The sequence below is a fragment of the Colossoma macropomum genome, unplaced genomic scaffold (assembly GCF_904425465.1).
Source record: "Colossoma macropomum unplaced genomic scaffold, Colossoma_macropomum, whole genome shotgun sequence".
NCBI lineage: Eukaryota > Metazoa > Chordata > Actinopteri > Characiformes > Serrasalmidae > Colossoma > Colossoma macropomum.
The window spans coordinates 40653961-40671647 of NW_023494787.1; the positions used below are offsets into that span (position 1 = coordinate 40653961).

General features: G+C 40.0%; 1 protein-coding gene across 2 annotated transcripts in view; it reads left to right on the plus strand.

Annotated features, from left to right (window-relative positions):
• Positions 1-17687, plus strand: part of tanc2a (tetratricopeptide repeat, ankyrin repeat and coiled-coil containing 2a) — a 222248-nt gene that overhangs the window by 131261 nt on the left and 73300 nt on the right. Inside the window, exon 5 of one of the 2 annotated variants that reach the window (XM_036567368.1) lies at positions 418-600. In XM_036567368.1, the coding sequence (XP_036423261.1) occupies positions 418-600 (183 nt within the window). Of the gene's footprint in view, positions 1-417; positions 601-12787; positions 12897-17687 lie in introns of those variants that run through there. The other variant, XM_036567370.1, reaches the window with a different exon arrangement.

Here is a 17687-nt window from a genome sequence, read left to right on the forward strand (position 1 = left end):
GATCAAAGAAATCTACAGAGATATTTGTCCACACCAAAGTTCAGTCTTTGATGTTGGTTGGATTTCATGCTTCTCATAATTCAAGCAATGTCATGCACATTTAATAATGTTGGGTCTGGATATGTACACATGCACAGAGAGGGAGAAATCAGTGGTGTCTCCATATAAAATTAAGTTATATCCTGAATGTGTATGTGATGTTAAAGCACCTTGTAATGCACATTTTTAGTTGGCATAAATGTTAAATATACTATTCTGTTATTATCTATTGACCTTTCTTAACATGACCGTTAATGTGCATGGTGGGCCATTTTCATGTCCTTTGCCATGACAGGAGATCACATTGAAACACAAAGAGAAAGTGAGAAAGTGTGTGTATGTGTTTTCTAACTCTTGTGTATGTGTGTGTTTGTGCAGGTGGCGGCTCAGCGGATGGCGAGTGTGTGTTTGAAGGAGATTACGCTGTGCCTCCTCTGCCGGTGACCGAGGGCATGCAGCACATTCGCATCATGGAGGGAGTGTCACGCTCTCTGCCTTCATCACCACTGCTCTCCCACCAGGCCATCAACATGAGGCTACAGCCACTCAAGAGACTACCAGGTAACTAACGTGCACGTAGCATGAGGGCTAACTTGCCAATGAGTTCAACAGTACTACAGTTACACAGTACTACAAAACTATTATGTTTAAAAATGGAACAGATTAACCCCCTAAAGACAGTTAGCTAACTTAACTACACAATTAAAAAGATGGTTCTTCAAGGGTTCTTTAGAAAAGGCGGTGGCTCTCTTTAGAACCTTGAGTTCTATATAGAACCATTTGCATGCTTAAATGGTCCTTTTCATAGTGAAATTGTTCTTCAAATTGATGGAGAATATGTTGTTTAAGGTGCTATATAGAACCTTTGTTAAAATGGTTCTATATACATTTAAGCATACAAGTGATTCTATTAGAACTCATGATTCTAAATAGAACCATTACCCTTGAAGAACCATTGAGTGTGCAGACTTAATAATAGACAAGCTGTGCATAGCCAATTAGTGTATAGCTCTGCTAGCAGGGGACGATAATGGTAGCTAATGCTTACTTTAGCTTCAGTAGATGTACCTTAGTTTCATGCAGTTTGTTCACAGTGTGCTGCACTACAGTCCCCAGCATGCACTGCATTGTATTGTGCTCCGACTCTCCTACCCCAGCAGCAATCTTATCCCATCAATCTTACCCCAAAGTAATCTGGGACAGCAGTTACACCTCAATTCTACACAGTTCTGCGCAATTCGGCACCAGTCATGTCACCAAAATGCATTTCAGCTGCAGTTCAACCAATATAAACAGCTAACATCAGCTCAGCAGCTTGGAAATTGAGCCCAAGTCTTAATGAACTTGCAGCAAAGAAAGGATGCCAGGTGTCTAGTTCAAGCAAATTGGTGGGTTAAAAGGCTGAGCACCTGGGGGCATTTAAATTTTTAATATTTCAAGTGTCCATATAATATTTCAAGGTCTACTACAAGTTTCTGTATTTTGCTGTTGAAGTTTTTGCATATTTTGAATAAACAATGCCCATTTCGGTTACAGCACAACATTAATTAAAAATGAAATTTTTTTTTTTTTCTCTGGCCCACAAATTTGATGAAATTTTTTAATATGGCTTTTTTACTGGTTGAGTTTGACACCCCTGCCTTAGAGGAAGCACATGCTAGCTTTCACTCTCCCAGCTTGGTAGCATCGTTTGATGAAGCAGATCTAGCTAGCAGTTGGAAATCAAGAAAAAAGAAAAAAAGACATATGGCTAGCTTAAATGATGTGTCTTGTGTTGTTGATGAAGGTTGCTATTCATTTTGTTGATGTGATGAAAATGCGTCTTGGAATATGGCACTGACCGACACACACAGCCTGTCAAGGACATCTTCCATTCCCTGCTCTCCACAAGCGCAGCTCACTTTCTGCTTCCTCCCTCAAACCTCCATCTCTGTGGTATCAGCTCAGTGGATGAGATGAAGCTATGCTTACTTTCGTTCCTCTGACCTTTGAGGAAAAACACAAAAGCCCTTCTTTGGCACTGGATCAGTGTGGGATAAAGAGCACACAGAGGTTATGTCGTTTAAAGTGTGTAATTTAGCTGTGGTAAATAGCTGCTTTTCAGTGGACTGTAGTGGAGTATCCTGCTCTCATTCTCCTGCTGCACTGTCTGACCACTAGAGGCTAACAGGTTTCATGTAAAGACAGAAACCCTGCACTTCTCAGAGTGGCCACAAGGACATGCTAACTTAGAGCTTCGTTCACTCACCCTGTCACTTCCTCTCCCTTTTCTTTTTCTTTCTCTCACTTTCTTTCCTCATTCCTTTTCTTTCATTCCTTCTTTTTGCCTCAACTACTCGCCCCCATTTCTCCATATCTCTCTCTCTCTCTCTCTCTCTCTCTCTCTTGTCTCTGGAGGCCAGTGGAACAGCTGGATTTCTCTCAGAAGCTTTAGATGCTCTAATTGAGCTCTCTGTAGAGCTCTCATCCCTCTCCCACGTTCTCTCTCTTTCTCTGTCTCTCTTGTACTCGTGCCTGTGGGCGGCTGGGTGCTAAAGCCTGTTGTTTGGGGGGTGTTAAAAGAGAAGGCCTGACTGATGTGGAATCAGATGCACAGTTTCTGTTATATTAGCTGTGGTTGGGATTTGGTAAGAAGCTGGTCTCAGATCACTGAAAAATTGCATCTACTCAGGATTGTTAAACTAGAAAAGCAATGCAGAACTCTTGGCTTTGGAAATGCCCTCAGTCCAGAAACTGAACATATCATGTTATTATCCCAACAAGAACCACTATAACATACCCAAACAACAGTGATATGTCCAGTCAGTGGTAATTATGGTCAGACAAACACAGGTTTTCTCAGAAGGTCATCTCTTAAACTCTGTGGCCTTCCAGTAAGCTCCATATGTTCCTGATCTTTCATACTTTTCTATAATGTTCATGTTGTCCGTAGCTCTATTGGAGCTGGATCACTTTTAACGCTGAAGAAACTGTAATTTTAGTGATTACTTACTTACTTAAGTACTTACATATCTGTGATTTTAATCCAGTATAAATCTGCAGTGTGTGTAGTTTTTACAGTCTGACAGTAATAATTGTGGAGTGATTATAATCCAGTATGAATCTGCAGTGTGTGTAGTTTTTACACTGACAGTAATAATTGTGAAGTGATTATAATCCAGTATGAATCTGTAGTGTGTGTAGTTTTTACAGTCTGACAGTAATAATTGTGAAGTGATTATAATCCAGTATGAATCTGCAGTGTGTGTAGTTTTTACACTGACAGTAATAATTGTGAAGTGATTATAATCCAGTATAAATCTGCAGTGTGTGTAGTTTTTACATCTGACAGTAATAATTGTGGAATTATTTTCTTAACGCTGACATGAAAACCTGGGCAATGATGTTTCAATTCAGGTTTTCTATCTGTAGGAAACACACATAACAGGTCAGATGAAATCAAACGTTAATTCAAAAGCAACGTTACACAACATTTAATGGCATAACTAATCCACGGTTTTACCTGAGGAGGGCCATTTGTCAGTTTCACCAGTGAAAGCCTGAGAACTTGCCTTATTCATTGCTGAATTAGTAAACAGGACGATAACATAGAACGTTTATGTGAACTGAAATGGTGTTATCTACAAATAAAATCGTGTTTGGTGGCATCACTTTAGATTGCTAATGTGGGGCTATTCTAAGTGATTGTGTTGATCTAAATGATTTCTGACAGCTTTTACAGTGGAAACAGTAATGTATGTATGTAACCTATGTAATTTATGTGAAAATACTTGCAAAGCATTGAAAATGTCTAATTATTTTAAATTAATTCGCTTATAAAGGAGTATAATAAATATTTCAGTTTTTGTTTTTCTTTTGCTTGTTGTCGCACCAAACTGCACAGCACATTTTGATTTTCCTGGTCAGAAAAATAGCGACGCAGTCACATAGTGACGTCACATGAGACAGGCGAATAGGGCTAAAGACTCACAGCAGACCAGTGGACATAGGAGTGGCCCGTGAGTGACTTTGCATGAACCACATTGCTGTAAATAAGGATTTCTCTACATTCTCCTGGTTTTCAGCCTGTCCACAGCCTGCTCTGCTGATCCGCTAGCCTTGAACGAACTTCAGCTTGGCTGCAGGCCAGCGCCTCCTTGTTCCTTTCCATGCTCTGTTTTTCTCCTCTTTCTCTGCATTGCTGAGCAGCAGTGCTCTGTGTAGCTGGCCTGCTAGCCCCCAACACTGCCTCATTCCATACTATCCCTTTCTGTCTCGTAAACAGCAGGCTTTAGGATGTCAAATTTTATGCTCCTTAAGCTCCAAACATACCAGCCTGAAACCACCAGCTTAAAGTAACAGTGAAATATCTAATTTACACAGTTTACTCCCTCACCCCAAATGCAGTCGATCATCCAGAACATGTTTGGTGTCTAAAGTTTGCTTCTTAAGAGAGGTTAAGTAATCTCAAATAGACTTGCTATGTGGTCTCTGATGCTGAATGACATGCTGTTGCAAAAATGGACAGTTTGGGCTTCAAGATGACAGCTTTTACTGTATTTATAGCTGTACAGTATACTTTTGACTGACGTTAATGGGCCCATATCATGGAAAAAATAATTTTCCTTTTGTTGTGCTTGTTTGATGTATTATTTAAACATTGTTTAACTTTCAGAACATACCCTTCTGTCCTCAGACCATATGGTCCATATTTGGAAGTTAAGCCACAAAAACAGCCAGTTATGAATTGATTGTTTTTGTGATGTCTCAAAAACTGACACATTTACATAGTACTTTAGCCCCATCTATTGATAGTGAAGTTATAAGCAGTGTTTCATCCTGGTTTTTGAGTGAGGCACAATACAGGGTGGCTAAGCAGAACAGAGCTCAATTACATACATTAGTCAATCAAGGCACAGTAACAAAAGCAGCCTGTTTAATTGTACGGGATAAATAGAGGGTGGAAAATGATCATATGAACATGTATTATGACTGGTTTTTGTACATAAACCTACACATATGTTAGAAGTGGACATCAGGGAAAAAAATGAAATACAAGAGAAGAGTAACCAGTGTGAACTGGAGGACACTGAAAATTGTGTAGCCATGTAACACTTGAAGTAATTCACTTGAGCTCAATTTAAAGGGACTATATTGTACATTTTTCTTGTAACTTATTGTTTTTCTTGAGGTCTACTTATGAGGTTTATGTGGTTTTATGTACCAAAAACAGTCATAATTGATTTTTACATGACCATTTTCCAACCTCTCTTTGTCCTTTAAAATAGGCTGTTATTGTAACTGCATCTTTAAAACTGATATATGTAAATTAAACAGATTGGCTGCCCTGTATTGTAAGCAGTCCAGGGTGAAACCAGTGTGTGTAATGCTGCTGGTATTTGGGGTTATGTCCCATGCAGGCTGGCTGCTCTAGCATTAGCTGGCTGTTAACTCACTCGCCTCTTCCACACATTGACTGAGATCTTAACCATCTCCTCTTTTGTCTTAGGTTTCAGAAATGAGTAACAATTCACTCTTTCTACCAGTCTCTTGCAAAATTGCACACATTTTCAGATTTGCAGATATTCTACAGCACATTGTAAAATTTTTCAGAGGTGTCCCAGGCATATTTATGCGTCTATGAAATTGTGAAGCTATAAAGGACCAACTAGGTGTAGTAATTTGCAATGGCACCACCCTAAGGCTGACCAGTGCCGCAGCTATATTTGGTTAGGAATACCAAAGACAGAAGCTTGCCATTTCCGGGGAGAAGTAGGCTAAACAGTGACTTTTCCCTGAGTTTGCATTTGAGCATATATTTTACTGTAACAGACATAATGCTGTAATAATTTCAGGAACCCCCCAGAATTTTGATTTTGAGGCCTTAAGAGGGTCCAAGACATTAATTAGGTGGCCCTCCAGGACCCCCTGTATTCACACCATGGCTGTAACACTGCTTATAACTTGAGTGTGAATATGTGGGGCTAAACTGTTGTAGGCTGAATTGGCAGATGTATGTCAGTGTTTTTGCAGCTTGGTTTCAGCATATGAGCTGGGGAGTGAGGGGTATGTTTTGAAACTTTCAGCAATGGTTACATGCATACATTTAAACACATTATGAATATGTTATATTCATTCTATGCTCTATGAGTGTCACTGCTGCCTTTTTCAGGGTTTGCCATTGTTTGGTTGGCTTTCTGATTCCTTACCCTTTAATGCACCTCTGTGTAGGGTCTGATTTGAATTTGTGAAATTGCAAAATAACAACAATATATAGAATATATGTATGTATATATATATATATATATTGCCGCCACAGGAAAAGTGTTGCAGTGAAAGCTTTTTAATTAAGCCCACTGCTCCCCTCTATAAAATCGCCTGCCTGAATGCATAGCAGATATATTAAACTGCATTAAGGTGGCTGTTCTCTGTTAGACATAATTGGGAAATGGGTTTCGAAGGGAAAAATACCACTCAGATTTTTACAGAATGCTGTTTAAATGCACTGCGAGAATCAACAGGTTTCTGTTGCTCTTTGATGCAGTCGGAGGAGACAAATTGGAAAGGCTGGATAAGAGCTGATGCAAGACAGTGGAGAAACTGAGAGAGAGAGAGGGAGAGTGAGAGGAAACAGAAGCTGTGTGGTATCTCTGTGTATATGTGTGTGTTTGTGTCCAAAATATCCAGACACACCTTCTGAGTGAATTCAGCTACTTCAAGACACACAGTGTCAATTGCACACACTCAGCTTGTATAATCTTCATAGAATAGAATTGACCAATAGAATAGGGCACATTGGAGCAGCGTACTTGAGCCGTCACCATGCCCAGTGCCAGGCGTCAACTAGAGGGATGTAAAGCCTCCCAGCATCGTGCTGTGGAGCAGTGGAACTGTGCTGTCTGAAGTGAAGGAGCTCCATCTATACCTTTAGGATGAGTTAGAGTGGAGTGATCCAGACCTAATCATCCAACATCAGTACCTGACCTCACTAATGCTCTTTTGGCTGAATTCAATTAAATCCCCACAGAAATGTTCCAACATGTAGTGTGAAGTGTTGCTGCAGCAAAGTGGGGGCCAAACTTCTATTAATACCCTTCATTTCACAAAAAAGGTTGAGTAAGTAGGTGTCTAAACTTTTGGGTTTTTGGGCCTAGAACTAGACATAAAAAAATGATCCAAAAGTGCTGCATTTTTTAAAACTGAAAGACCAAAAACATACTTTTTGTGACTGAGATTAAAGTTAGGACTAGGCTTAGAAAATTCTTATTACATATCAATACTTATGTATATACAGTACACTGCAAAGGTCAGAGACTACCCTTTTTTTTAATTACTGGGCAAAATGGCCATCAAGTACAAGTTATTAATTTTTCCTTTCAACATTGATTTAACAGTTAATTACACAGAAGCCTCAACAAAGAAATCTGCAGAAATATTTTTCCATACCTCCAAAGTTCAGTCTTAGGAGTTGGTTGTATATCGTCACTGTCCAAACAAAATTTTACTCTATTTTTGTTTTCAGTTTTGATGGTCAAGCAGGCTACGGTTGTCCAAAGTCCCATTTTCTCTTTTTTATATAGCATATACAGATATATAGAGACAAGTATAATATGATTTATTACACTTACTCACACACACACACAAATATATATATATATATATATATATATATATGTGTGTGTGTGTGTGTGCATGTGTTGTGTGTTTGTCCTGTCTTTCTAATCTAACCTCTGCTTTCATTACTGAGTGTAACTCTACACCTGTACAGTATTCTCTAATGGCATTAAGATGACATCACATAGATTGTCTCTGCACTGGGTCCTGCTTGTCGCGAGTGAATTAAAGTGAGAGTAGTGATGAGTTTTTAAGTGGGGGGGCTGATGATCGGAACTAGTGGCAGTCCTGATGGATGGGTCCACTAACCACATCGGATTTCCACTCTCACTGCAGCATTTCATATGCCTTTTTCTCTTTTACTTTTCTCTGTATGAATTCCAGGAAGCGAACAGCACATTTTCCGCTTTAATGACCGCAATCAATGCAAGAGCCGCTTCTCCTCCTTTGAGACTGAACTTTGACCTTTCGGCCCCCTGAATAGACGCAATTACAGTAATCACAGTGTCTCCATCACACACACACACATTCACGAAAGAACAAGCTGAAGTGAGTTTACTTTTATTAGGCTTTCTTAGAAACAGTCTTAATACATACTTAAAGATGTAGATGTTTGATTGACCATGTAAAGAGCCATTGACTTTACTGTCTGAGAAACAGATCAACCTGCAGTAATGTGCAAAGTGAACTTGCGTAGAGGCACTTTGTCACCAGCCTTTAATATGCAGTGCAAATCACACTGCTTTTTCTGGAAAGTGAGTGTTGGAGGGCAGATAAAGAGAGAGCGGAGGAGGGAGGGTGGGAGAATGAAAATGTTGGGGGGGTGAGAGAGAGAGAGTGGCAGTTGCATCAGCAGAGCTGGTTTTGGTTGTAGCACTGAATCTGCCAATCAGTGCGCTTGTAGAAACGCTACGAAGGACATCATCTTTATCATATTAGATTATAATGCATCGTATTTTTACTTAAGCTGTAGTGATGTCATTTATGAACGATTTCTGTTCCTTTTAAAAGAATCTTTTGGGTGAACAGATTCACATATAATCCTGATACTCAAGAGGCCTGAAATGACCAGGTGTACACAGGTCTTTGAAAAGAACGATTATGTGCACTACTAGCTAACTGAGCGATTGCAGGAGTCCTTTTTTTAGCTGGGTTACGCTGCACGACTTTTACCCTGATTCTCAGTCTGGTGGAGTCTGTGCTAGTTGGCTCTAGTCTGCAGATTTTTGGGTCAGTCGGAGTCGAGTGTTGGAGAGAGAATCGAGTAGTGTGCGAGGGGAGCCGACTCAGATTTTTGGCCTCCCGATTACATTTCAAACCAGTCAGAGTATTCTCGCGTTTCGCGTGACGTCACACTGTATAGGCGCCGCCATTTTGAAGACCGAATCAGGGAGTGACTCTGATAGCGCGACATGCTTTGTGAATGATTCACCTGCAAGATGCGACAGAAGCCGAGAATGACAAGATCTTTAATTCAGTGTTTCCAAACTCCAGGCGTGGAGCCCCTGCACTGTATAGTTTAGTGTTTTTCTCTGCTGTACACACCTCGTTCAGCTCAAGAAGGGATTAATTAGCTAATAATGAAAGGTATTTTAACCAGGGAAAACAAAATTATGCAATGCAGGGGTTGCAGGACTGGAGCTGGGAACTCTGAACTAGCAAACTTACAAAATCACGTCGAAACACGGCATAGTTTTCTGACCCAAACGACATTCAGCCTTATATTTAACTTCTATGTTTCTCCATTCAAACCTCATTTAAATCTCAAGAAACAGAGAAGTAAAGTTATACCGGCCGTTTGCAGCTCCGTTGCGACTGTTTTATCTCTCGGCTGTTAACATTAGCGAAAGTTATCTAGGCTAGCATTGTTCACATCTGTGTTAGTTAGCTGATGTTGTTACCCTTCCTATGATGACAAAGAGTTTTTCTCGTCTTTATGCAACACCATGGGATCCTTTACCCATCCCTGATGTGAAGAGCTGGTGGGCTTCTGTGCTCTTAAATGTTTAGAGAGACTCTCCAGAATAGGGAGAGGGGCTGTGCATGAGATAAATATAAATGTCAGGAAAACACAACTTCATCGACTTTGTTGAGATAGTGATTTTTCTCTTCCAAAGTAAGGTGATTAATTTTAGTCACCTTTTACCTCTAGTTACGTTCATGCGGAGCAGCAAAGCCAGAAATTCGGTCCCAAATATGGCGGCCACAACAGAAAAATCATGTGACTGAAACCCTAAGATACTGATCAGCAACTCAATCTGAATGGACTCCTGCAACAGCCGGAGTTAAATTAAATTAAAGAGTTAAATAGAATTGAAACTGTGAGCGCGAAATAATAAAATACAGCAAGTAAATAAAGAAAAATGGCAAAGAGTCTCATGTGAAGCGAAGCTTTTTAATAAGCTAAGTTTAAAGCATGAGCACAATCGAGTTTATGTACATTTAAAACTCTGAAAAATACAAATGATCACATTTTTAAATCCATGAGCCTCAATTAAACATGTTTACCTGCTGCTTCTTTACTGTGTCAGCGCAAACGGCAGAGAAAACAGCAGCAGCAGCGAGCAGCTCTACTTTTGATTATTTGGGTCTTCTAGTAACGGGAGAACGTGAGTTCTTTGAGTTCCATTCGGTTCAGCAGCAGCTTAAAAGTCGAGTAGTGTGTATTCCCAAATACTAAAGTCCTAAGAAATCCCAAAAACCAGATGGATAGTGTGAGATGCCCAGACTTTTTATAATCTGTTAAGACTTTAAAAGTTGTGCAGTGTACCCAAGACTTTAGTGTTATAACATTAACCACAATATTACTCTGAATTTTGTTATCATCACAGCACGAAGACGATCCGAAGGTGTCTGAGCGAGTGTCACTCTGAACATTCTGTCTAACACTTACAGTGAGTTTTAACACTGAAACATGTCGAGGAAGCCAACCTGTGAATTAGTGAGGTGCGCGTCAGCTCGCAGCTACAGAACTTGCCTGCTGTTTATCTGAGCTTCTTTGTAAAGTGTGCTCATGTTACATGTGTATTTGCGTTAGCAGTGACGTACGCCTTAACTGCAGATGGGTTTGTTCCCTCTGAGCCCACTTAAGCAGGTGTATGACACACTCTTTGAATACATGTTTGCCCTTGGTTGCTTTCAAATTCAAGTTCAAGAAAAGCTTTATTGATCAGACTGTTTTAGTAACAGCGTCACCAAAGCAAAAGAAGTGAATTAGTGAAATAAAGACTAACCCTCCTGGGTCTCCCATGGCATATATGCCACTTAGTAGCTCACTGGAGCCAAGTTCTGCTCTAATGCGGACTCTAAACTTTCAGTCCACATTTGTGTTCATATGTGGAAGGAGATTTTATTATGGTTTGAATTTGTCGAAGTCCCTCTTTTCAGTTGTTTTCTGATATAAAACACACAGAAAAGTGAAAGACTCTAACCTGTTGATACAGAATATAACATATATATAATGAATAACAAAATGATGGTGATGCAAGACTTTGTTTCTTAAAAGCAAATCAATAATAATGAATGACTAATAAAATGTAAAAAGCAAGTCACAATTAGGGAACATCAGGAAAAGCACTAGCCATGAGAGGCCATATATTACAGTGGGTGTATCATGGGTAAAGGTGTTGTTAGGCACAATGTGACACATTGTTCAAAAAACACCAATTAACACTAAATCATTTCCAAACTAGGAAGCTCAGTATTTACAGCTACCATCCAATACCTAGTTTATCTAATCACTCCTTAATTAAATCAAATCAGGTTATGGTGCCGAATTAACAAATCCATGCAATGGCTGCATACAGTCAATGCAAATAAATGGCCAACTTTCAGTCAAAGCAGAGTGTTTTTTTTAAATATATTTCTGAGGGGGTTAGATAAAAGATAATCTGTTTGCATAAGGAAGAAAAAAGTCAAAGGAAAATAACTGAACAACCAGGAGTTTCCAAAACTGAAGTTAAAAAAAAATTATTAAAAGATATAGAGAAATGGGATCCCTACAAATGTGCAAGAACTGGTAGACCACCAAAACTGTGTCCCCATCAGATAAACAGTATTTAAAGCCCATACCACATGCGTTGTCACAAAGCAGCTTTACAGAAAATCAAGGTCCAAGCCTCCGTGAGCAAGCCAAGGGCAACAGTTTACATGCAGCCTAATAACCCGTTAATAATCCGACTGATAGCTCAATCGGAATAGAATAAGTCCATGTATATACAATACAAATACAACTTCTATCCAACTGAACACGGTGGATAATCCTGCAAATAATTCATTGAATAGAAGAATAATAGCCATGCAAACGTCTGTATCCGATTACATTCCCAATCGGAAAGTTTAAGTACATTCTGCGCGTTTGCGTTTGCGTCATAGCGAAAGTTTATAACGTTCAACACGGTGGGAGCAGAAACTGGTCTGCAGAGGAGGCGAAGTTTTGCTTCAAACCTTAAAAGACTGCGGTGGGACGGGCGTCCAGCCGAAACAATAACACAACAATAGCAATATGAATAGAGGAATTAATGTGCAATAATGAATATATAACAAAAAACTTCAGCAACCACGAGTAACAACTATGGACTTTGTTCACATTTTCCTCAAAATCAGCTCAGTTTTAATAATTATGACTTACGTTGTATTTATATTAATTGGAAACTCATCTCTTTCACTTTTTTTGCAAGTCAGATTGTTTACAGAATCTTATAAGAGTCGTGGCGTCTTCCACACCACAGAGTGTTGTCATGGCAACTGTACAGTTGCTAATGGACACTGTTCCGTGTGTAGTTCAAGCTCACCCACGGCCTTCGTTCTTCTCGCTCTCTGTCTTTTTCTGTTTCTCACCATTGAGCCCTTTACTTCGCACTCGTGTCTTTCCCTCCCTCTCTTTCTCTCTCTCTCCCTCTCAGGCTGTAAATAGGCGTGTGTTTTGGCCAGCTGGGAGCGGAGAGGTGGGAAGTAATTGGAGGCACGACACTGCCTCTCTTCCTCTCCCAGGTGACACACTGACTGCCACCTGATCTCTCTCTCTCTCTCTCTCACTCTCTCCCTCCTTCGCTTTCTCTTTATCTCTCTTCCTCCTCTCATCTTGATCCTAAGTGGTTCTCCAGTGTGTCTTTGAGCTGCAGATTGCTCATCACTGCTGGACTGTCTTCAGTCTGAGAGCTGCTGAATGTTCCTCTGTCTGAGCTGAGTTAGTGTGGATTATACAGCGGTATGAAAGCAGGAAAGCAGGAGGGAATGTGAGAGGAAATATAACACTGAAAACGGTGAGACTTTCACTTCCTATCGTTTTCTCCTTCTTCTCTCTCTGTTCACTCTCACTTTCATTCTCTGTCTCTCTCTCTCTGTCTTTACTCTCACTTTCATTCTCTCTCTCTCTCTCCTTACTCTCATGTTTTCTCTCTTTACACTTTTTTCACTCATTTTCTCTCTCTCTATCTCTCTCTGTATGTCTCTCTCTCTTCGCTCTCACTTTCTCTCTATGACTCTCTTTACTTTCTCTCTTTCTGTCTCTCTCTCTCTCTTTGTCTCTCTCCCCCACTTTCTCAGTCTGCCTTTCTCTCTTCACTTTCTTTGCTTGTCTCTCTCTCTCTCCACTTCTCCCTCATGATCTCTCCTTTGTTTCTCCTCTATTTCTCTTTCTCTCTCTTCTCTCTCTCTGTCCTTCTCCCTCTCACTCTCTCTCCCTCTCCCTCCTTCGTTCTTTCCCTCTATCTGTCTCTTCTGTCTCTTCTGTCTCTCTCTCTCTCGTTCTTTTCTTCTATCTGTCTCTCTCTCTCTCTCTCTCTCTCTCTCTCTCTCTCTCTCTTTCTGTGTTTGTTTACTGGTGTATGTGTCAGGGATCATGTTGTTTTCCTCTTTGTAATATTAGCCCCTCTGTAACTCGGCTAATGCGACTAAAGCCCTGTGTTGAGTGATGGAGCTCCAGCAGAGTCTTGCTGGATCTTCGTCCTGTTGTTTGTCTGTGGTGTTTATGGCAGAAAGTTGAGTATCATCCATGCGTGTGCAGCACCAGGCCTGTTTGTCCATCTCGGTTTCCTTTGCCCTGTGAGTTGCTCAGAGGGTTTTAATCAGGGCTGGCCTGAACACAGGTTTGCAGGCTTCCAATACATGTTGGTGTTTCCAAACTAGTATTTGAACACTCAAATTCAGTACCGCCCTAAAAAACAATAATATTTACCCTTCAGAGTTAACCATTATTTTAAGTGTGTTTGTTTATTTTTGTTTTTAGTCAAGATATTTTAGTTTTTGATTTGTAACAAACAGCACATTTATACATCCCTTTTTACGATGGACGTCCCAAAGACGCTGTGTGACAGATGTGATGTGACGTTATGTCAGATGAGGAGACAGATTGTTGGATTCTGTCTGGATTTTTGTTTACCTAGGTAGCAGTGATGATACCAAAAGAAGTTCCAGACGTATATTTTTCAAATCTTGCAACGTGTTTTCACTAAATGGATCACTAAAATCATATTTCAGTCCTAACTTGTGGTCATAGTTCATTTACATTGTGAGAGGAATGAGCTTTGATAGGTGATAGTAAATCTCATTCAGGATTGTGGACTGAGTTACTGAGTTATGTCAGTGTTCCATATTAGATATGTGTAGATTTACAGCTGTTCATAGCTAATTGGAATCAGCTAAGCCGTTTAGCCAGCCTGCCATCTCTGACTCTCAGTTCCATGATAGCTACACATTCAGCTCCTTCACCTGAATGTTTGTTCAGCAGTCAAAATTATAGCCAAACTAATGGATGTGTATTTGGCTGATTCTCGTTCGTTAAAGTTGTTTATCTTGCTATTCTTGCTTCAGTCTTTCAAAGAAAAAGAGTGAAACTGAAAATCATGGTGGGGGGTGGCTGCTCACCGACTACTCAAACATTGTCACTCTTCGGGCCAAGCCTAGTTTTAACGTATTAGAACACAGACACTACCAATTCAAGGTGCGTGACAAAGAGAAGCATTGCAAATTAAAGAGCAGATCTGTTTTCCTTTCCTCTTTCAGTTTAAGTCTTTCACTCACAGATGTAAATAAGTATTTGAAGTGCCTCTTGTCTTGTGGTCCACTGCGTCAAGTACCTTATTTGTGTGTTTTAAGTGAGAATTAATGAGGTGCTTTGTTGCTTCTGCTAATGAGCTGAATATGGGCTACGTGCTGAAGTCTTTGGCTGGTTGAAAGACGAAGGCAGTGGAGTGGTGTATTCCCGATGGAAACTCCGTGTGGGAGGGGAAGACCGCACAGCGCTCACGGTTACTTACATCACCGTCCACCATCGCTCCGTCGCCAAGGCAACGTCTTATATGACTCGCTCTCCTCTGGAGGAGGATGCTTGCTGTCACCTATAGCATCACGTCCTCGTGTGGCTTAAACACCTACAGCTATCAACAAGCTGAGGAAGCTCATTTGGACACTGGAGGGAAATTTGGAGGAACAGGTTATAAATACAACTCTTATATTCTTTTATAGACTTTTACGTCTATTTTTATCACATTTCTGACAGTTTATATAGTCCCAGATAGATGTGGCACCAACAGACCCAGCACTAGAACAACTTTGTGAGACTGGATATTTATCATACACCACATAGGCTTTTTTATATACTTCCAAATGCACCGTTCCACAATGTCTTGACATCCGGCTATTATCTATTGCTGACAAGAACAAGATCACCGGCTTCACTTACACCCCAACCAATGCTGCAGTACCCCTCATGTTAAATGCATCTGCTCACAACAGGCACATCTTATACTCCAGTGAAGACTAGTGATGGGGAGTCAATGCCAAAAGAATAGATTCTTTAGCTCCAACATGTCTGGGAGTCTTGGTTAATGACTCTCAGAGTCTGAATCCTTGGTCAACTCTTCAGTTCTTCATGTTTTTTCATCGTAATTGGCTCGAGGGACATTGTGATGGAGACATGCGTTATGCAGAAAGAGTTTGATTTTCAGTATTGTAAGTTTGTTTAATTACTTACTTTTCTGATAGACCAATGGTGCTCAGCAGCTGCAGCAAAAACATTTTTTAATACATCTGCCTCTACAGTGCACCACTCTGAACCATAGCTAATCTGCTACATGAAAACCAAACTCTGCTTATTTATCATAATTAAGAGTGCAAGCACTGAAAGTGAACGAAAACAAAAAACAAAAATAAACAAACACAGAACATTGTTGAGAAGAGAATGAAGCTGAGATTGGCTTTTTATTTGCCTGCTTCTTATTATTTGGGGCGGTTCGATCCCCTAAGCCGACGAAAACGAGCTGAAGAAAACAGTCTTTGTTCATTAAAATTTGGAGAAGTAAGTTCTCTGTAGATGATGTATTAACTTATTTTTACTTGGAAAATCCATAAAGCATGTGCTTTGACCGGGGCGCTCAAACTTTTGTACATGACTGTAGCTGGTTAATACCTAGATCTTATGTGTTTACATTTCTTCTTCTTACTTGCCAAAACAGCCAGTTTGGCTATGCTAGGTTTAGTCTTTCCCATCTGCACTTGTACGTTACTGCTATTCTTTTTTAATTCATTATGTTAGTTAATCCAGTATTTTCCTCTCTCAGTTAGGTCTCTCTTTATTTGGTGTCTGTTAGAACTGTTGCTATTAGAACTGTTACTGTGCTGCAGTAGTGTTACGTATTTTTCCTGGGTTCTCACATATTAGATAAATTAGATAAATCAATGGGGCATACAGAGATGCCAGTGGGTGATATGGGCCTTCAAACAGCACTGTGTACATCATGGACTGTAAGGCTGTATTTTAAGGTCAGGTGAGGTGGACGGATCTCACAGTGTAATTGTGTTATATTTTGTGGCTTTTAAGTGTTTGTGGCGAGGTGTTGAGGGTGTGAAGGCCCTGGGCTCTTACAAGAGCACACACACACACACACACACACACACACACACACACACACACACACACACACACACACACACACACACCCTCTCTCTCACATGTTCACCTTGCAAAGCACGCGCTGGCAGATAAAGTGGTGTCAGGCAACACTTTCAGCCAGGGTGGGTCAGCATGGGTCACTGTTTCATTGTTTAAAGGTTTGATTCCTCAAGTGTTGCTGGTTGTAGGTCACAGGTGAAAACGTCAAATTAACAGTGTGTTACATATGAACTTAAAATGCACAGAAATGCAGTTCTGTGCAAAAGTCAGAGACCACCCTTTTGTTTAATTTTCAGTTAAAGCAGCCATTATGTAGAAGCTATTAATTTTTCAGTGTCAGAAAAAAGAAGTAAACATATTTAACTCAAACTTGCACAAAGGCCTCAATACCTAAATATATTAGTATTTTATAGTATTTTATGTGTCCACTCTAAAATCTTCAACCTAAAATCTGCAGGAATATTTTTCCACACCTCCAAAGTTCAGTCTTAGAAGTTGGTTGCTTCTCATCATGCAAGTACTGTCAATTACAAATTTCTACTCATCAGTTCATAAAACCTCACTCCACATATCAGATGTGTAGTTTCAGAGTTCTACTGCAAATTTTCTAGCTCTCAGTAAGAGCTTCTTGACAACTATACATCCTTTCAGACTCATAGTGTTGAGTCTTCTCACAGTGGAAGGATGGACAGAAACTCCTCTCTCTCAAAGATGAAAGCTTTAAGTCCTGTTTATCTGATTGGGACAGTGTTGGTGGTCTACCAGGTCTTGCACAGTTGTCAGGAGTCCCATTTTTCCTGTATCCTCTAATAATAAGTGAAAAAAAAATGAAAAATCTTATTTGCATTTGACTTTCTCCTTCCTTATGCAAGTGGTGTGTACACATGGTAGATATAAGTATGCGTCTTATATCTAAATCTCCTCAGAAATACCTCCTTTAGCCATTTTAGATGCACATGAAAAAGAAATTTGAAGGCAGCTGAGGTGAATTTGGGTAGTTGTTTATATGAATATTAGTGTCAGTGAGTCCTTTGGGAAGAGCTTTTGTTGGAACTGGTTGGTTTTAAGATTGGAAAGATGGAGGAGTTAAAGTGGAAGTAGGCACACAAAGAATGGACAAATTAAATATTGATAGATTTAATATTATACTTCAGGCTTTTGT